This window comes from Melitaea cinxia, chromosome 16 (genome assembly GCF_905220565.1).
Source record: "Melitaea cinxia chromosome 16, ilMelCinx1.1, whole genome shotgun sequence".
NCBI lineage: Eukaryota > Metazoa > Arthropoda > Insecta > Lepidoptera > Nymphalidae > Melitaea > Melitaea cinxia.
In genome coordinates, this window is record NC_059409.1 from 10,116,164 (window position 1) to 10,138,683 (window position 22,520).

At 33.0% G+C, this 22,520-nt stretch overlaps 1 protein-coding gene across 1 annotated transcript; it reads left to right on the top strand.

The window, feature by feature from the left end:
• Window positions 1–1,323: 1,323 nt before the first annotated feature.
• On the top strand, window positions 1,324–18,509 carry LOC123660905 (gamma-tubulin complex component 6). The gene is made up of 16 exons (XM_045595924.1): window positions 1,324–1,728; window positions 1,817–2,018; window positions 2,679–2,866; window positions 3,269–3,404; window positions 4,766–4,912; window positions 5,086–5,297; window positions 6,114–6,309; window positions 6,538–6,667; window positions 6,918–7,140; window positions 10,137–10,368; window positions 12,717–12,909; window positions 13,165–14,281; window positions 14,816–15,617; window positions 16,538–16,761; window positions 17,073–17,410; window positions 17,693–18,509. Exons 1-16 carry the CDS (start codon window positions 1,324–1,326, stop codon window positions 17,931–17,933), a joined length of 4,986 nt encoding a protein of 1,661 aa, XP_045451880.1. The 3' UTR covers window positions 17,934–18,509.
• The last annotated feature ends 4,011 nt before the right edge of the window (window positions 18,510–22,520 follow it).

Sequence of the window (22,520 nt, forward strand, 5' to 3'; positions counted from 1 at the left end):
CGATAAAAATTAAAATAAATCAACATCTAAAAGACCTACCCCACCCCAGCCTGCAAAATAATGATATTTGTAATCAAAAAAATACTAACTGATACATTTTGAATTGCTCAATTCAACTACGTTGTCCTTTTAAATTGCTCACCTCAAATTATTTAATTAAAAATCAAAATTTTTTAAAAAAAATCAAATATTTTCAAACTCCTATATCTTTTGATGTATACAATATTTTAAATTGCTCAAAGTGTTAAAAAACTGCTCAAGTTGCATTTATAATTGCTCAAGTATAGTTTGGAACAGATCCACTTCCCTTAATTTTTAAATAAATATAAATTGTTTGAACAAATAAAATATTGATATTTGTAAAAAAAAAAATACTAATCGATAAATTTTCAATAGCTCAATTCAACTACGTTGTCCTTTTAAATTGCTCACCTCAAATTATTTAATTAAAAATCAAAAAAGTCGTTGAAAAATATTCTTTTATCAATATTTTCAAACTCCTATATCTTTTGATGTATACAATATTTTAAATTGCTCAACGTGTTAAAACCCTGCTCAAGTTGCATTTATAATTGCTCAAGTACAGATTTGAACAGCTCCACTTTCCTAAATTTTTAAATAAATATATAAAGTTGGAACAAATTTAACGTTTATATCGATAAAGTGAGCGCTGCAGATGCGCATAGACAATGATGGGTGACTTTTAAATTGCTCACCTCAAATTATTTAATTATAAATCAAAAAAGTCGTTGAAAAATATTCTTTTAAAATTTTGAAATTTTGAATTTTTAATGTAATAATTTGAAGTGAGCAACTTAAAAGGACAACGTATTTGAATTGAGCTATTGAAAATTGAACGATTAGCATCTTTTTTATTACGAATATCCGCAATCTTTTTGCTTCGCATTTTAGTAGTTTATATTTATTTTACTTGTACATTATTAAATAAATTAAAAGCTTCATATAGAGTACATTTTCGATCTGGAACTTATTAGTGACAATTTTTTCAATTTACCGTGTCGGAATTATAATTATATGTGATTCATATAGTAATCTGTGCTTTAAAATAATCTGTGGGTACTTAATAGTACTTACCTATATACTCTTTGGTATAAGACAGTATAAGTATAAAATATAAATGTATAATATTATTGTTTTGTTACTTTGTTGTTATTTTATAATAGTTAACGTTTGATTCGGTTTTCTGTTTTCGGTAATTATGAAGAATTAGGAAAGAAGAGTAATTATTATTAATATTGCAACGAAAATTTTTTTAAAGGTTTGAAGAAAATAAAAACTTATTTTTATATGAATTATTTAAAAATGCATAATCAAACTTTGGACGTAGAAAACGCCGGTGTTTATGAATTAATAACAAAATTATGCGAGAAAACAGCAGAAAAATGTCAGAACAGGTCAATATCACGCAAGCTTTTAGCTTCAAAATTGAGGGCACATTCGTATGAAGTTATTTTAAAGAAGTCTCCCTCAGGCGTTCCAGTATCGAAGTCTGATCCAATCAAAGAGTTATTGTCTCATCATTTTGTGTCACATCAAACAATTAAAAATGTAGCTGAATACAAGCGGTCTGTTGAATTAAAGAAAGTTATTACGGAAATTCGCAACACTAATTTTGGAGAGAAAACCGATGTAGTTAACAATGTCCTTCGATGTTTGATTCGACTTATAAACTCTGTAAAGGAAGATCTATCAACTGAAATGTTTCAGGTATTTTCGAGATAATAAAATTAGCAGTTTGCTATTAACGTATATTACATTTAAAATTCTGTCTATCATTAAAAAAAATTTCTTGTAGAATCCATTTTCACTTGGTCTTTTCGATGAAATGCTACCAAAGCCTAAGACAGAGATATTCGGGTCACCACAACCGTATCCATATTTTCCGGAATATGTATTTGAACTACCATATTCACTGAAACGTCAGGAACATATTCTAGACAGGCAATATTCTCAATGTTACACTGAGTATACAGTAGAAAGCTTTGATTCAAGATCATGTAAGATATTCACTTAATTTTCTTAATATTGCATTGTACAATCCTCTGGATAATATTTAATAAATAAATGGAAGTATATAAATGTTTTTAACATAAGAAATTAAATTTAAAATAATATAATTCCTTTTTTGTCCATACCTTATCAATAAAATGTTCTTTTTTCTTCAATTGGGTTGGCAAATAAGCGTATGGCTCACCTGATGTTAAGCGATTACCATAACTTATAACATATGAACCTGCAACGCAAGAAGCATTGCAACTTGTTACTGACTCTACCCCCTCCAGGAGCTCTGGTCACCTTACACACCACAGAAACGTAACACTGCTTGAAAGCAGTGTTATTTAGCTGTATAATCTTCTATAAGGTTAAGCTTCCCCAGATGGGCTGCAACAAATTTTGAACATAATATTTCCTGCTATGCTTTATCTCAGTTTCCATTTACCTCAGTATCAGTACTACAAAATTTGTATCAATAATTCTTTCTCAGTCATAATGTAGTTTACATTGTCAGAAGTATCATAAGCGCACAAAATCTTGCTGAGACTCATAGTAACAGAACATACGTCACAAGTTTTGGGGTAAGACCCGGAGAGACGTTAAATTAAATATTTGAATCAAAATCATTTCAACCCTAACTTTTGTTATTTAAATCTTTGCAGTTCTTCCTGATAATAAATCGCAAGCAACTGAAGATGTTAAAACATTTCTTAGTCCAATGTCATTAGCATCATTGACTTCAACATCACTGTCTCCATATACAGAGTCTGCAAAATTTAACTATCCAAGGTTAACTGCTCCGAGAGATCTTCAAATACCTAGATCAGAAAGTACAGGTGTTAATATTAAGGTTAGTTATCTCGCTAAGTTGGTGATTAATAATTAAATTGTTATGTTAATTCCTTTTAACCCTTTTGAGGCTCCTGATACATCGAATGTTCCAAACAGTTGCCATCGAATTTTTTTGTCAGGTTTAATTACATTGAAGTTGTATTATGTTGTTGTGTGTTTGTTGTTAGCACTTCAGTCAACTTTTTATAATGTTTCTAATATTAAAAAATAATTTTAACCTACAATATCATCAAAAATTCTAGATAAAGTGGTTTTTCTCCAAATTAAACCATAGAAAAGTTTAGTCTTCAAGATATTTTAACAATCATAGTGTTAGAACTAATCGTTTTTCAAACAAATTAATTTATATTTGTAAAATATTTGATTGTAACATTAATTTTTATTGAAACTAATTTTTTAGGTATCTTTAGTAAGCACAAGTCCAAAATCAGACATGCCTGAAATATTCCCAGTAAGAAATAATGATTTAGTGGATATTTGGGAGATTGTTACTCAGATAGATAAAGATATACCCAAAGATATTTGGGATATAGTTTGTGAGTACCTAACTAAACTTATTTTAATTTATATTTTGTTATTTATATAAAATTTTTGTTGTTTTATAAATATATAATATGCTTGCACAGACTCTCCTTTTACCGATTCTTGACTGTGCTGATACTAGTTTTGTTAATTTAGATGAGGAACAATTGAATAAACTTGAGCGCTTACAAAATCTTTGTATTCAGTTCATATTTGGTTTATGTAAATATGACCATGTTTCAGAACTTTGCGAACATATTATGTAGGTATTTGTGTACGTGTATATTTATGTATTTATGTAGGTGTATTTGTATGTATATGTGTATGTATGTATATGTGTATGTATGTGTGTATGTATGTGTGTATGTATGTATATGTGTATGTATGAATATACAGGGTGTGGCGTAAATAGTGGTCCACCATTAAGGATTCGATAAACCATATAATTTACTATAACATATTACAATTTTATCCATTTTTACCCAAAGGTTCCGGAAATATTTTTATTTTTTATTTTTTTACTATATTTGTACCCCTTGTTACAAATTTGGTTGTAGTTTTAACAAATACCATTATTTTTTCATTTTGATTACTGGTAATTACTGCTGAATATTACTAGAGCTATCATTAAATAACATGTTTTTAATGTAAATTTAAAGCTTTTGAAGAAAAAACTTGGTTTTACTCTACTTTTAACCCAAATTTTTAACATATCATGCTAATTCAACAGCGATTTTTGTAAAAAAATGTACTAAGCTGTCAGTGCCCATTCATTTAAAAATATGCCTACTAAATACCAATTTCAAAATGGTATCACAATAGCAGATCCTTTTGTTTAACAGAAAGATATCCAATTTTAATTGAAGAAAAGAAGATTTTCATTAAAATACATTTTAAAATTTAGTTGCGTTAATACTTATGATTTTTTTTAAAAAAAACTACACTGTCAGTGCCTATTCATTTGAAAATATTCCTACTAAACACAGATTTTAAAAATGATTTGCCATCCCATTAATAAAAAAAATTATTGCAATTTTAATTGAAAAAGACTTAAAATAAAAAAAAATACTACTGTTACAGAGTGATCTTGGCCTAACTTGTAAATTAGAACAAGGCATTAAAAAAAACAAGTCATACTGTCATCGTTTATTATTATTCTTTGAAATGATTACAAAGACTGTAAAAATTACACCAAATGCTCGAAAAGGCCCCCATTGCTTTTTAAAGTAATCTTTGATAATGCGTATTTACTTGACTATTTTTTCGTCTACCTACGTTGTATTACTTGTCGATATAATTGAAGGCGGTTTTTCTTCGTTTGCCTGCAAACACAATTATTGTTTAATAATATTAGATTTTCTTTTATCTGTTTCAGGCAAAATGCCGCAAATAAAAGATAGACAGCTAATATCCTCTTCTGCTAGAGAAATGGGTTTGTGGAGAAATATTTATGGTGGAGAAATTTTAGATCTTAAAATTATTTCTGAAAAACAGTTTATAAGACATATAATGTATTTGATTAGTAAGTATACTAAAAATTTAATTTTCAACAAGTTTTTTCTAGATTTTGTATTTGTTTTTTTTTTTTAATTTTATAATATTTTTATTTTTAATTTTTTAGTTTATTAGTTAATTGTTTAGCAATCATTAAAAAACATATATTTTCATTAAAAATTAATTTCATTTATCTTTCAGTTGGTGTAGAGACTACTTCATTTCCGTTTAGTGTGGAATCAAATTGTTTTTACATGAAAGATAACTTAGTTTTGGAGGCTGTATCCAAGGAACATTTAAAGGGATATATAGCACCTTTACTACTTGTAGGAACATATTATAGGCGTCTTTATAATTTCGCTTTTAATCTCAACGTTGAAGATCATTTTCATAGCAAAGGACTTGTTTTTGAAGTGAGTTTTATGGCAATTTACTTTGTAGTTTTAGGAGCTAGAAAATAAGTAACATTGCACTTATTTATAATCGCTTCAGCCTGTAATATCCCATTATTGGGCATAGGCCTTTTTTCCCCATGGAGAAGAAGGATCAGAGCTTAATCCACCACGCTGCTCCAATGCGGGTTGGAGGATATATTCCCTACTATGAGTAACTATCGCTATCAGGTGTACATGATAACAACCGGGACCGACGGCTTAACGTGCTCTCCGAGACACGGTGGGGAGACCCACAAGGACTGCACAAACACCCAGACCACGGCAAACACCTGTATGGCCAATACAAATGTTTGTCACGTGCGGGGATCGAACCCGCAACCGCCAGCGCAACAGGTACAATCCATGGCTGTGACCGTTGCGCCAACGCGGCGTCCTTATTTATAATGCTGTACAATAATTTTCCTATTGTTATTTGCACAAAGATGTTTGTAATTACATGTCTTTAATTTAATTATTTATTAACTGCTGCAGATATTTATAATTTGTTAGTGTTAGGTCATTCAAATCCTGAATAATTTTAATAATGTATATTACTGACAGACGTCGCACAAACATAACATTTTTTACAATTTTTGTCTGTCTGTCTGTTTGTTCCGGCTAATCTCTGAAACAGCTGGACCGATTTTTTACGGGACTTTCACTGGCTGATAGCTGATGTAATAAGGAGTAACTTAGGCTATCTTAGTAACTTTGAAAATTTACTTATTTTGTAACTCTGTGTGTAAGTCGTGGGCACAGCTAGTAAATATATATAAATTTCTAATAAATTTTTAGGCTTCCAGAGAAGTAATAAGGAGATATCTACTACAGTTCCGTCTGATCGCAACACAGATATATGAAGAACATTGTAAAGACAACCCAGAGGAACTGAATTGTATGCCAACGTTATTGCAGCTTCTCCATCATATAGAACCTTTAAGTTATGAGATTGAGACTATTGCTTCAATATACAAAATGGTTGATTCAGGTAGTTGGTTTCTTTTTTTAAAATTAAATAGGAACTCATTCCAGACCATGACAAACATCTGTAAAAGTAATGGTATGTTTGTTCCTATTATAAACGAATTAAATTTCAAATGTCATTGTAGGTGAAATTACGGTTAAATGGACTTAGTAATTTTAAAAATTACCTTCTTATTAGTAATATATGTAGTAAGTAATAAGGATTAATTTTTAATATATTTTATTAATGTTTTAGATTTGACATCCATACCACATGGAGCCGAATTGATGTCATATTTGTTCAACGAAATATCTCTTGTAACCCACAGGAAGACAACACTTACACTTTTCAACTCACTGTTTTGTATTTGCAAGGTTTATTTTAAGTTAGTACTTTTTGTAATATTTATGTTCATATTATTTGTCATTAAAATAATGGTTTAGCATAAAAAATATTCTAATTTCATATTCTTAACAAGATTTTGATAAATCTACTCAAGTGATGCGCTACATTTTTTTTTGTAAGCGTTCAACAGCATCACCTCAATAATTTAAAATAAATACACTCGGTTAAATTTGCTTCTTATGCTTTTTTAATAACAACTATAATTAAATATAATTAAATTCATTTTACAGATTTATTGAAAGATTCATTTTCGAAGGTGAACTAGATGATAAATACCACGAATTTTTTATAAGAAAAGACAATCAGTATGTGAATTCTCGTTCGAAACGTTACTGGGATAAAGGGTTTCACATCACACTAAGTGTGGCGGTGCCTGATTTCTTGAGACCACTGGCAACATTTATACTGCTCTGTGGGAAATCCCTGCGACTATTGAAACTTTGTAATCCTAGTGTAAGTAAATTAAAGTTTTTTTTTTTTTTTAAATATATTGGAGGCGTCGTGTTGTGGGTGTCTATAGTTTAACATTAATAATTCTACTGATTGACTTTAGCATCAGCATACTTTTTGGGATTTTTGAAATTGTACTAATTAGGCGCTTAAAAATTTATACATTTTCGTATGGCTCTATCTGCTAAAGAAATAAAATAATAATATTAATAAAAACAAGCTAAAAATAAAGAAAGTCCCTAAAACTACAGTAGTTTTTGACGAATCAACGATTTAAAATAAAAGCTTATCCTTCAAATTTATAATTTGTAGTAGTGTAGTATTTTATAACCTTTTATTTTTTCTTCTATTCTTTTTGAGGTTTTTACCATCTAGATATAAAATACATGATAAATATGCAACATCGCCATTTATTCGCCGCCCTTTCCCTGCCCCAAAGGCACCCGGCGAATATGGCGATACAAGTCAGCAGATTGGGATGAGATGCGTTCTTTCTTTGCATCGTACCCGTGGCGGCAGATTTGCTTCTCCTCTGATGATCCTTCATCATGTGCGAATGCTGTGGCTGATGTGCTGCGTCAGGGAATGGAGTATTACATTCCATTCACTGACGCTTCAGCCTCCGTGGCAGCTCGACCCTGGTTCAACTCTGACTGTTCTCGTGCTGAAGCAGAAAAGAACACTGCTTACCTGGCCTGGGTCGATGCTCGTAACCACAAGACAACAGACGTGAGCCAGAGGAAGAAAGCCTATAATAGAGCTGCCAAGTCCTGCAAGAAGGCTCTGCGGAAGGCTCGATTTGACCACATTGGCAGAATTGGGACTAGGCTTTCGTCATACCCACCTGGTAGTAAGGCCTTTTGGTCCCTGGCTAAGTCGGTTGAGTCGAACTTCTGTCGCCCCTCACTACCTCCACTGCTAAAACCCGATGGATCACTAGCCCACACCGCAGAGGAGAAGGCAAACCTATTTGCAAATCTCTTTGCAGAATCCTCATGTTTAGACTCAGGCAGCGCCACACCTCCAATTTCTTCGATTCGATGCGAGACGTCTATGTCTGAAGTCCGAATTCGTCAAAAAGAGGTCCTTAAAACCTTGCGCAATCTGGACGTGAATAAAGCTAGTGGTCCTGACGGAATACCTGCCATAGTACTCAAAACTTGCGCACCTGAGTTGTCTCCAATCCTGACACGTCTGTTTCGTCTCTCTCTAGCGACAGGACAAGTGCCGAAAGCCTGGAAGCAAGCTAACATGCAACCTGTACCCAAAAAGGGCAGTCGAGCTGACCCTGTCAACTACAGACCTATTTCCATAACGTCCATACTCTGTAAGAGTATGGAACGTATACTGAATAATCGGCTCCTGGCACACCTTGAGGAGAACGATCTTCTTAGCGACCGACAGTTCGGTTTTCGCCGCAAGCGGTCCACGGGTGATCTTCTCGCGTATGCCACACACATTTGGAGTGAGGCTATCGAGAAACACGGGGAAGCCATAGCGGTCTCGCTCGACATCTCGAAGGCATTTGACAGGGTCTGGCACGATGGCCTTATTAGCAAACTTCCCTCATACGGCCTACCCGCTTCTCTCTGTGTTTGGATATCTAACTTCCTGAGGGATCGATCAATTCGCGTGGTTATAGACGGTTGCGAGTCCCAACAATTCCGGGGTCAATGCCGGGGTCCCTCAGGGGTCTGTACTCTCGGCAACGCTATTCTTGCTGCACATCAACGACCTGCTCAAACCCGGGACCTTTGGGTATGCAGATGACAGCACCGTTGTCGAGCGTTACATGTCCGACGCACGAGCGAGTGGGTCTGAGATCCAGTCGCTGAGGGAAGCCATGATTCAGCGTCTGAACTTGTCCCTTAAAGCCGTCTCTGATTGGGGTGACGCAAATCTGGTCAAGTTCAACGCCTCTAAGACCCAGGCGTGTCTTTTCTCGGCAAAGCGGAGTCCTTTCCAACTGACTCCCTCTTTACGAGGTGTGCCCGTGCCCATATCCGGCCACCTGGAGCTTCTTGGCGTTACTCTAACATCCACCCTCAATTTTGGCTCGTACATAGAGGCAAAAGCTCAAACAGCTGCCAAAAAACTGGGCGTCCTCTCGAAGGTGAGACGGTACTTCACTCCGGAACAGCTTCTGAATTTATATCAAGCACAAGTTCGATCATGCATGGAGTACTGCTCTCATCTTTGGGATGGCTCAGCCAAGTACCAGCTGGAGCTTCTTGAATCAATTGAGAGACGAGCCAGGAGGCTCATCGGTGACGATGCACTGGTCGCCACAAAGCTGCAAAGCTTACATCATCGGCGTAGGGTGGCCGGCCTGTCGGTTTTTTATCGGATACACTTCGGAGAGTGTGCGCAAGAACTCCATGACCTGATTCCTCCCTCCCCCTTCCATCATCGTACAACCAGACGCTCTGCATTTCGTCACCCTTATATGGTTGACATTCCCCCTATACGCACTAAGCGATTCGCTAGTACATTCTTGATCCGTACGGCCAAAGAATGGAACTCTCTACCAGCTTCTGTGTTTCCTGAAAGCTATGACCTCGCGAGTGAATAGGTTACTTCTAGGTAAGCGTGCTCCATCTTAGACCGCATTTTCACTTATCATCAGGTGAAATAGCGGTCAAACGCCAGCCTATCTATGTATAAAAAAAAAAAAAAAAACATCGACAAAGTACGAAAATGTTACGTATTTATATAATCTTAATAATATTAAGATTATATAAATACGTAACATTTTCGTACTTTGTCGATGTTTTTTTTATAATTATATAAATTACGCGTAACGTTGTTTGTCCGCGATGGACTCCTAAACTACTTAACCAATTTTAATCAAATTTGCACACCGTGTGCAGTTAGATCCAACTTGAAAGATATGCTATATTTTATTTTGATATATTAATTATTATATTTAAGAAAAAAATAAAGAAGGCGGTACTAAGTTCGCCAGGATAGCTAGTTTAATATAAATATAATTTTTTTAGGATCCCCTAGTGTTGCTTATATCATCAGACCACCCCTCAGTACGTTGTTGCGCTAGCTTCGAAGAATTAGAAAGGCAGCAAGAAATATTAGACGTTTATCGTACACGATGTCTGTTTGTTAGTGGAGAACCGGTCACATTCGAACAGATATTGCTTAAGAGGGAGGCAGAGAGGAAAGCCTTCACTGAAATGGCCTCATTGAAACAGGCTGAAACGTTGGAGAAAATTGTTGGTGAGTCTGTCCTAATCATAAAATCTTAAAAAAAATAAAAAAATAAAAAAGTAATAACAACAAAAGGTGTCAATAACAAAATTTATTTATGTAAAGGGTTTAACCTTTTGATCGCCACGCCTCAAATCCATTCCTGTGCCCTGTACGCCAAGGCATAAAATAAACAAAAATACCTACGAAAAAAATAGTGTTGCCAAGAGTCGTTATCGAGTACCACACAGTGACTCGTTTTTGTTGGTTTTATGCAGTAAATTACTACTTATGTAATCTAGGAAGGATTATTTTTTTAATATTCTGCACGCACGCTATATATCGAGCTCGAATCGATATAGATATATATGAAAAGTAATTTAAAAAAAATTAACAATTCAAATTTGTAATTTTTCTTATTAGATAATTAATAACTAAAAATGAAGTAATAAGTTTCATATTAAAAAAAATCTAAAGTACTTACCTAAATATGCCAATTATTTATTTAGAGGTCGGTGCCAGCCTTAATATTTAACGATTGTAAATATTTCTTTTAACTAAGGCTGGCACCGACCGCACCGATTATATTAATTTGCTTCATCAGATCAACTACTAAAGTACGTTTTTTTCGCTTAGGTAGCAAATAGTACTAAAACAGTATTGAGTAATAGATCCCGCCATTTAATTTCACGACACCAAAGCCGTGGGTCTGTCGCACACAAGCGTAGGCTAACTTAAGCACAGAAGAAAAGCTTTTATGAGAGTGGGGGTTAGAGATGATGTTGAGATGCTGCCAGATGATTTTGAGAATGAGAAAGAAAATCGTAATCTTCGCTCTTAACCTTAGATAAAAAATTGAAATTTTTATTTTTAATTTTTAATTTTATATTATTAAAATCATCGACGCGACGCATTCCAAAAGGCGACGATTTTCTAAGGTATCGCTTATGTTGCACTGTACTATTTTTCTCACTATTCGCTTATGACGTCACCACAGTGTCGTCTATGCTTGACAACGGCGTGTAGTAAACGGATTAATGGTGAAACGCTAGGGATGCGCCAGATTTGCGATATTAGATTTATTATGGCAATTTGATTGATTTTAGTTGATTTGATTTTTTTATTCATTTGCTATTTATGTGTTAGCTGATAGTTCTATGTTTTTTACATTTTGTTTTATTCAAATATCAAATTATTTATAGAAAATATAACACGTTTGAGTTCAATTTTGAATAGCTTAAAAAACATTATACCATTTTGACTAGACCGTTGGCGCAGTTTGTAGTGACCCTGCTTTCTGCTCCGGGGGTTGTGGGTTCGATGTATATATATATATATATATATATATATATATATATATATATATATATGTATGTAATATTGTATTGATGTATTATTAGATGTATTATTTATATGTAAGTTTATCAAAAAAAAAAAAAAAAAATGTAGCTATACTAGTCGGCTGTTATCTATAACACAAGCATTAAGTTGCTTGCTTTAGAAACAGATGACCGTGAGTGTATGTTGTAAATAATTATTTATTTATTTATTATTTATTTATACCTCTTGCGTCACATCCCTAGCGATCAACTATAGAAGACTTCGGCCTGGACATATCATTTACGTGGAATAAGAATGCATGTTTTTATTTCAATTTTTCTCAGTACGTGTAGCTACACGTACTGAGAAAAATTGAAAAAGACTTGTTTTTTATACTCAAATGTTGCAGGGATATTCTATTTTCAGAAATGTTGAATTAAAACACTAGAAATATTTTTTAAATAATTTTATTTAATATTTTTGTGGTCCGGGTTTTTTGTCGCCTATAGACGTCATTGGCGCACAGGACCCGCAAGCTCTTGTTAAGTATAGGTGACTATGGCGTTCAAAAGGTTAATTACATAATTTTTTTTTGTTCAGATTGAACAAACTATATGGATATATAGGATGGATAGAATTATTAGTATAATCTGTGTTAAGGATGATGAGCCACCCTCTCTCATGATACAACATATAATTTTGGCATAAGTTCTACGTGAAGGAAAAATATAATATTTGAAAGCTTTGTAGTAGAGATGGATGAATGTATTTTTGTTACTCTTTCACTTAAAAACGTCTGAACTGATACGTAGATAGTTGGAGGTTCAGAATAACACAATAACAAATTTTTATCCCAAACATTTCTATGGGATCAGAAATTACGCGGGTAAAACCTCTAGGTGCACCTAGTTTGTTTATTTGTTGTTGTTTTACTAAGCAAAGTAAGCTTACCCACAAGTATAAAAGTCTACACTCACAATGCGTAATTATATATTTAAAGTATGGCGATATTTTGTTTCACGTTAATTATTAAGATATTTTTATATTTGTTTTTGTAGCTGAAAGAAAAAGATTAGCACAATTAATAATAGCAGAAAAGCAGCATTCCTTAAGGATCCTAGAAGCGGCAATGGCTGAAGCAAAAGCCACAAAGAACAAGGCTAAAAAACGGCAAAAGCAGCTTAGTGAGTTAGAAGAAAGTGCTGAAAGGGCTTCTGAAGAAGTAGACTCTAAGCTAAGAGATGATGAAAAGTATGTTTTAGTAACAATTTTTTTTTTCTATTCTCTTAAATGCTATCTTATTTTGCAAGATTACAAATATTCTATAAAAAAAAAAAAAAAATAGCCAAACCAGTTAGCTTTATTTGTCATTCACCCTATATCAAATTTGTAATAACATTGATCAAATCTTAAGTTTTAGACACATAGTGTGGCAGTAAATATCTAATATACTTCGAAGTCGCCAAATTCATAATTTTATGTCCATAATGCATTTCTTAATTCCAGGACGAAGATTATGGAATATTATTCGAAATTGAATATGGAAGTAGAGAAAAGTAAAATTCATACAGAATGGAAAATAAAACGTCTACAATTAGATCAAACTAGAATACAACTTCTATCTACAGAAGAAAGGAATTTAAAAAGAGAGAAATTAGAACTGGAACATCAGTGCAATGAAGTTATGGCGATGTCAATACAAAGTGATTTTAAATCAGATGATGATTTCGATAATGTTGATAACAATAATGGCAATACGTCAACGGCTGATTCAACACCCTCCGCAGATATAAGCGAGGGACAATCAGTAGTATCAGAATTCAGTAGAAACAAAGCAAAAACACAAAACTCTTCAGATGTATTTAGCTCTATTTGTAATGTAGCCAAAAGTATTTTTGGTGTCTCAACGTCTAAGGAGGGATCGCCCTGTGATAACGAAGTAGAAATGGATAACCAAGGAAATGTCGTAAGAGCTAATACAGAAAATAAACTGGAAACTAAAGAAGAAACGTCAAATGACGTCATTGGCGCTAACTTGGACAACGCAATCGATAATCTTAGATTCCTTGAAAATAAGCAGGAAGCATTGAGGAATCGGCAGAAAGTTATGGCTCATGAGTTCGGTCAATTAGATACAGAGAATAATCAGACTAAAGATCCTTTGCTGAATATAAATATTCAGTCACTCGATGAAGAAAATAATAAAGAGGAATGGACGCCTAATGCCGAAGCTAGAAGAAATAAGCTAAAAGTATTAGGAGCTGAATTTGACATAATCAAAGAGAAATCTAATAAAGATGTTGTAGTTGAGCCTAGAACTGAGGCTCAAAAAGAAGCACTGAAAAATAAACTTAAAGTATTAGGTGTTGAATACAATCTTCCATTACAAAATACTGTCATAAAAGAGCCAGCAAATACGGCTCAAGAAGAAGCTTTACGTAATAGGGATAAAGTTTTAGGTTCGGAGTATGCCATTAGCATAAAAAGTGCAGAAAAATTTGATTCTGCTAAGAAATCTGGCTTAAGGTTAAATTTAAAACCATACAGTGAAACATCAGTTGTGAAGACTGCTAGTGTTACACCAAACGCTGGGGCGATAACTCCTGGAGATTTGTTTCCACAGGTAAGAGATACAATAACTATATTTTAATTAATTTTGGGTTGTTATTTATCTCAAAAAAACTGGCTGCAAGTGTTGTACTACAATTTGTGTCCTAAACTCAAATTGCTTAGAAGTAAATAGAAAATAAAGTAATTAAGTTGATGGTCTTATAAAATTGACTTATTTCTTTAATCCTTAAAATGAATGTTTACCAAACCACAATATTTTAAAACATTGTATTTAAATACCTACCTTCAGCCTGTAATATCCCACCACTGGGCATACGCCTATTTCGCCGTGTAAGAGAAGGATCAGAGCTTAATCCACTACACTGCTCCAATGCGGGTTGGAGGATATATTCCCTACTATGAGTAACAGTCTTTATCATGTGTAAATGATAAGAACCGGGACCGACGGCTTAACGTGCTCTCCGAGGCACGGTGGAGAGGCCCACATTGACTGCATACACACCCAGACCACGGCAAACATCTGTATGGCCAATACAAATTAATGTTTAAATATGTTGTTAATAATACATTTTTTTATAATATACAGCTCGACTTAGAAACTCCTACAACTGCAGACATACCAGTGGACGGAGGCTTAACAAGTGACATTTTTACACCACGGAGTGAAGGTAGTAAGGATTTAGAATCGGCTAAAGTGAAACCAGATAAAGAGTATTTAACATCAGAAGGATTTAACTTTTCATTGATCGTTGAGGATGAAACCGCAGCCTCCGAAGTCATAAGCGACGTTCAAACAGAAGTCAGTCCAGGAAACTCACCTTCTAAAAGTGTAGATTTTTATGATTTACCAATATCTAGTAAACAATCATTATTCAATATAATAGATGGCTCGTACAGTCTTGAATCATTTGATCCATTTGGCATGAAGCAACTCCAGTACTACACTAAAGATTATTTTAATAATAAAATTAATCAAGACACATGTTCGATTTATACCCATCCAGCAATTTTAATGGAGGAAGTTAAAAGGAAACCTTATAACAATATCTTCATGTCACACTGTGACCCAGACGTGGATGATCAGAAAATATCGTGTGATAATATAGCAACACTTACCGCTTGCTTACAAAGATCAGTAATGTTGCCACTGACATATCAATTAGAAGTCGTGAATAATTCGATTCTAACGCATTTCCTCGTTAATTTGGATATGTATGAACATTTGAGAAGTTTGAAGGATTACTTCTTTCTGATGGATGGAGAGTTTTCTAGAAGTATCTGTCACAACTTGTTTACCAAATTAATTAAAACATTGAATCCACAAGAATTATTGAATTTTGCTACATTGCACAATATTCTAGATAAAGCCCTAGGATCATCGATTTCGCGTAAGTTCTTCTTTTTAGTTAATAATTTGTACTGGAACTCTGGTTAAATATTGATTCAAATCAAAATCGAATCAAAATAACTTCATTCAAATAGGCTTCAAAAGCACTTTCGAATTGTTATTTTATAAATTAAAATTTTAAGTGATAATCGTTTTTAAAAGTGAAGCTAGCACTGATTCGGAATAAAGAATCTGCAGAGAAGGATTGGCAAGAAACAACCGCAGCTACTTCTTTTAAAATAATGTACATATTGTGTTTTAGTACAAAATTAGTAATATTTTGCATGAATTTAACATCATTTAACATCTACTAGCTTTTACCCGCGGTTCCGCTCGCATTAAATTTTTTTAATAAAAAGTATCCTATGTTACTTCTAATACATCGAAGAATATATGTACAAAGTTTCATGATGATCGGTTAAGTAGTTTTCGCGTGAAATCGTAACAAACAAATTTACATTCACATTTAGACTATTATTATCAGGGATGTAATCCTGCACCGAATAATAAGTTTTATCTATGAATTCTTTGCATCATACATCTATGATGTGTCATTAATATGATAGTTTGTATTTGTGTGTGTGTGTTGTGTTATTATTTGTTTGCAATACAGAAGAACAAATATTTTTATTGAAGTAAAACTTCTTTACGTACGCTTGATTTGGGGACTAAGCTGGTTAATGCGGGACGAGAGCGTTACGAAAAGTGTGTTCGGATAAGGCGGACGGAAGTTGAGAGGGAAATATAATTTAGATGAAGCTAAAGAAGTTTTACTTCAGTCGTGTGGTTTAAAGCGCACTCGTTTTTTTTTAAATATAATTATTAATAATTTAGTTTTAATCGTTCATAAGAAGTAAACTCCAGTCACGTAACGGAGCAGATACATACGCTTTTTATTAATAGTTTACATTTATTTTACAGATGTCCACAAATTTTCCGAAAATTTATCCTTTACGATCACGGAACCTCCTTTAAGTTTTCAACACAGTTCCCCAGATGTGTTGCAATGTCTATCTCTTACATATTCTGTGAGTTGGCCGTTAAATATTATCTTGTCTCAGGAAGCTTTACAACGATACGCCAAAGTATTTCAGTTTTTAATTAAAATGAGACGAATATTTTGGGTGCTAAGCGAGGATTTCGAGGTTAGTGTTTTTTTTTTGTGAATATTTTTTTTAAATCTTAATTTTGTACATCTTAAATTCTTTTAGTTCCCTTGAGGTTGGCTGGTATATAGGACTTTATGGCTATAGGCTTTCCTCAATAAATTTTGTACAGTTGAGAATAATAAATCTGAATAGTGATATTTTAGAACTTGCGCAATTTTTTTTTTTTTCATTCGAAAATCGCAGTTTGCCTTATACTATAGCCTTAGTTATTGAATATGTACTACCAATATGTTAACTAGTTTACTATAAAAATTTATCATAACTTTCATTATTTTTACTATTTTCAGGCACTTAAATTAACAGCAAAGTTATCGAGGCAACATTCAAGACAACTCTTGAAGTCGCCGCAATACATATCGATACAGATCTATAGACATAATATGGCATCCCTAATAAGGGCATTAGACAATTATATTGTCACGACATGTATACTAACATCGTGGACGGAATTCGAGAAAGATCTAAAGAAAGCTCGGACATTGGACGATTTGTACGAATGTCACGTTGTTTATATAAAGAAAGTTCTTTTTAGATGCCTTTTGAATAATAGATCGACGCCCGTAATGAAACTTCTGAACGATATTTTCACTGTTATATTGAAATTTAATCGAGTCTTAAAGGCTGGGTGAGTTCTTTTTATGATTCTAAAACTACAAACATGTACACGTAATATTAATCGTTAAAAACCTTTGAATATATCTGCCTATGTGTAATGTTACATTTATAGGTGAATTTAAAAATATTTTCATGTTTAAGAATATTATATATTTATAAATGGTAAAACAAAAAGTTGTTATATTAAAATGTTACTTTTTAAATTTATGTGCAAAAATAAGGTTATATTTGATAATTATAATTTCGAATTTTAAATATAATAATATTAAAATTGATATCTACAATTTCGCAGAGAATGGCGTCAAAACGAACTCAACGGTTACTTTACGCATACAAACTATGTTCAAATGGAAGAACTTTTCCATTTGTTTGAAAAATTAGCGAAATACTTACACAAAGTCATCACAAAATTAATGGAATGTGGATACCAGAGGCACTTAGTCGAATTACTGACTATGGTAAACTTAAATGGCTACTACGACCCAGACAGGTCGAAAGAAGATACTAATATGAGCTTACAATATGATAAATGATAGTCACCAAAAATTTCATGTACACTTTGCTTTAAATGTTAGATACTAAATACCTTAGGTATTATTAATTGTCCTAGAACTTATATTTGTAACTTTGTTACATAACATGTAGGAAACGAATTCTTTGTTACCAATTATTTAAGTAACCTGTAACTTTTAGTTCTCGTATTGTATTGTATGTTTAAGCCTAGCTCTCACCTAAGATCAAAGGCCCAACTCCTTGGTCAAAAATATGATCATAATGCGAAATTGTTTCTCTATAAATTAGCGAATTTCCTTCATCATCAAGAGTGAGACAAACTTTAGCAATTAATAATTTAATGGTGATGATTTTTGCACATTCGTTTTCTATACACTGAGCCTTCTTGTGTGAAATAAGGGACTTTACATGTATAAACACGAACTAAAAACTAACTCAAAATTTAATTATGTAAATTATAACGACTTATTTGTCTGAAACAATTATACATTTTCAGAATGCTAGAAGTACGGAATTACTAAGTTAGTTTTTTACCAATGAAGATTAGCTATTATGTAAATATATTGAACAATTTTTATTACATTTCCTAAAAATTATGTTTGTTATTAATCATTTACTGCATGAATTATGAATGAATCGAAATGAAAAATATTTTATGACTGAGGTTTTTATAGGAGACGAATAAAAATAACAAACGTGAAAAAAATATCACGTCCAGAATCTAAAAAAAAAAAAAATAGACCATATATAGCTTTTTATGCATCCGTGCGATTTTTTGACGGAATCATAAATAGTTTCGTATGTATTCGGACCTTGTACGTAATAAGCAAGGAATCGTGTTTGCTTGCCCCTAGAATCGATCTAATTCGTTTTTATGGTAATAACAAGCATGTCAATCTTCTACTGGTGATGGTTCTTGAAAGTGATTATGAATGCAGCTTGAGGATTTCTTAACTTAGCAATATAATTCCAGAGAAGAAGGAATTCAAAAAAATGTATTTTTTTTCTAATTGGAAAACTAGCTAATTTAAAGGGGTTATATTAACGAGCGCTGTTACTTGTTCAATTTAAAGCCGTTTAATAATTATATTATATAGATAAGCCAACTACCGCGAAATTCAGCCATATATGGTCTCATGGAAAATATCCTTTTAAACATATATTTAAAAAAATACTAATATAATTTTAAAGTAGAACAACAGATTTACAAATAATAATAATACTAAATTTAAACTCCGTATTCCAGTAGATTTTTTTTAACCTGAAAACGGAACAGAGCAACAGCAATAATATGCACAGAGTTGAAGTTCACGCTGTCGCGGGCTTTAAAAAAAATTTGGATTACGAATGATTCAATATTGGTTATTTTCGCTTATGGTTTTTGTGCTTTTACACAAAAAATAATCTCAACTGGAGGAACCAAGACATTAGTTTCGTATGCGATATAGGATTAAATCATGTTTAAATGTTTGTAAAAAAAACTGGTAAATATTACTTTTTAAACTTTTATTAAAAATTCTTTGACATTTATGCTATTTGGCGGTAAAGTTACTATGATCATATCATAATTTAGGACAATAAATTATTTATAAATTTTTTTTATTGTATTTTAAGGTGCTATCGACTTTTTATTGGGAAAAAAATCTTTTACGAAACTTTTAACTTATAATTAGTTGTTTAGTTGAAAATGTAAACTGTTAACAAAAACGTAAATGTACATGATGTTTTAAACGCTTTGTCTTTAATTATGTGATAAATTACCCACCTATTAATTTTTGTGTACCTATTGTGTTGTTATGAATGTTTGTTGAGTAAAATAATGTAGTCAGCGCCAGTAGAGTAATGTTTTAAGTTATGGATATAATCATTAAAATAATGAAAAAGTAACATTAACATACGAATGCCAAATTGAGCAATCTCATTAAGATGATTTAAAACACATTTTTTTATCAATATATTAAGTTTTCTTGTACTAAAGTTTTAGTCGGTTACAAAATTATTCGAAATGCGCCGATTGAATATCGCCGGTCGAATCACTCACCTTTTTGTAATTTATTTATTTAATTTAATTAGAACTTTAATGTTGCTGTAAATACACATTCTTATTAAAACAGTGAGTTTTATTAAAAAAAAAAAAAAAAAAACCATTTATGGATTGAGATGACCACGTTAATTACTAATAATATCTTATAACTAAACATGCTTGATGATACTATGACATGTTTCTGGATCAAATTTAAAGAAGAGCAACTAAATAGGCTTGAGCACCTTCAGAATCTCTGTGTACGGTCCATATTTGGTCTTAGCAAATATGACCATGTCTCCCATTTTCATACGCAGGAATATTACTGTACATGTACTTTCATTATTTTAAAGAAAGAAAAGAAAGAAAGAAAGAAAAATATTTTTATTGTTCACAATAAAAAGATCAAAAAAATACAAATACGGTTTCATAGATATTACGAACAATACAGGCAGCCACTCAGCATTTGCCACACCATTGCAAATATTGCACAATTTTGATGCCCTTAAATACCTCAAAGAACGGTTCACGTTTCTTTGCAACTCCCATAAACGTTCCCTTAGATCTGACTACAATGTACTTCTAAAAACTCCTCATACATCCTCTTTCTCTTCTAATTCCTTCACTGTTAAAGCTGTTCGACTTTGGGATTCCCTTCTGTTTCCAATCAGACGTGTTTCAACTCTAGCTTGTCTTGAGCAACGTTTTAAGAAACCATATTTCGCTCAACACATAATTGCGGTATCTTAATGTCACACACACATATATATGTATGCGTGTATATTTATATGTATTTGTATTTCTAATATTTTTTTGGTAAATAGGTGTATACATATTAGTGATGTTCAGAATAGCCGTATCCGCGGATATCCGCGGCTATCCGTGGGAAAAATGAGATTCGTATCCGTCACTTTTCTCGTGGATCTTTTACAGATCTTTTATTAGTTTTCAAATTTAATAGACACGATAAAATTCTACATAATAACTTAGATTACGTCATTAAATAGTATAATTAAAAATAGTTGGCACCTTCAATTGCAAACATACATATATTCTAGTAATTTATTACCATACTAATAGTATATAACTTATTATTTATTATTATTAATATATAACTCAAATATACTTGATCTTGTGATATCACTATTACACATAGAAAGTTATGACATTACTTTTATAAATATAAGAAAATGAAAAATAAAAACACACAACTTTTTATCGAAACAATTTTTCGGATTTTGTCGCGGTTTATTAAGTTTTTTAGATGCTCGACGTTTCTTGGACCTAGTTGCTAAACAAAAGTAATACGCGCGCAATGCAAGGTGAAACCTGTCCTGCCTAGGGTTGCCAGATGGTCGGGTATGGCGGGTTCTCCGGAATTTTTGTATACCCCCACTCCCAAAAAGGAAAAATCTCTCGAAAAACAACTTCAGTTTAGAAAACAATGATTTTAAGTTTCGAATGTTTGTCAAATGAAACGTTGCCACTCGGCGCTCCGGCAGTATTGGCATGTTGTTACGCAGCTGAGGTAGAGCGCAGCAGGAAATATCATGTTTAAAATCTGTAGCAGCCTGACTGGGGAAGTACCTCGACATTAATAATACTGATCACAGCTAAATAATACTGAATTCAGTGTTGTGTTTCTGTGGTGAGTAAGGTGTCTATGGGGATTGGGGAAAGGGTCGGAAAAGCGCATGCGATGCTTTTGGTGTTGCAAGCGTCTATAAGCTACGGTAATCGCTTACCATCAGGTGAGCCTTACGGTTGTTTACTGACCTAGTGTAAAAAAAGATGTTGTAATGAGAAAGCTACTAGCCAGCTCAAAGACCGAATGCAAGATAAATTACATATCAGTAAGAACATATCCATATCAATTAGAGTATCCGATGCTGAAAAGGAACAATTTTATAAAGAGCAGAGCAGCTTTTCAAACGAGCTATTAAGTCCTTAGAAGAACGATTTCATTTCAGTGAGAACTCCTTATATAAAAGACCCTCTCAATTTTCATTAAAAAAGGAGACTTATTTCTCATGGAATGAGCTGTTGGATCAATAATGGTTAATTGTATAATGATTATTGTTCTTTAAAAGAAACATTTAATTCAAATCACCTCGTGATGTCTATTCCAGTAAGCAATGCTTATTGTGGAAGAGTGTTTAGTTTGCTGAACAATCTATGGATTTAACAAAAGCAGAGGTTATAATTTCACTCAACTTTGAGTTAAATTGTTTGAATTACAAGTTAAATAGTGAAAAAGCACAGAAAATGGTAAAATTCGTGAAAAGTAACCAAATACATGTCACTCAGCACTCAGCTCAGCCTATTGCAGTCCACTGCTGGACATAGGCCTCCCCAAGTTCGCGCCAAACATCCCGATGTTCCGCAATCCTTATCCAGACTATACCGGCATCTTACGTAGATCGTCGGTCCAACGGGCTGGAGAACGTCCCACACTGCGTTTGCCAAGATGCGGTCTCCACTCCAGGACCCGTTTACTTCAACGACCATTGGTCCTGCGACACAGATGGCCAGCCCACTGCCACTTCAACTTGCTAATTCTATGGGCTATGTCGGTTAATTTCGT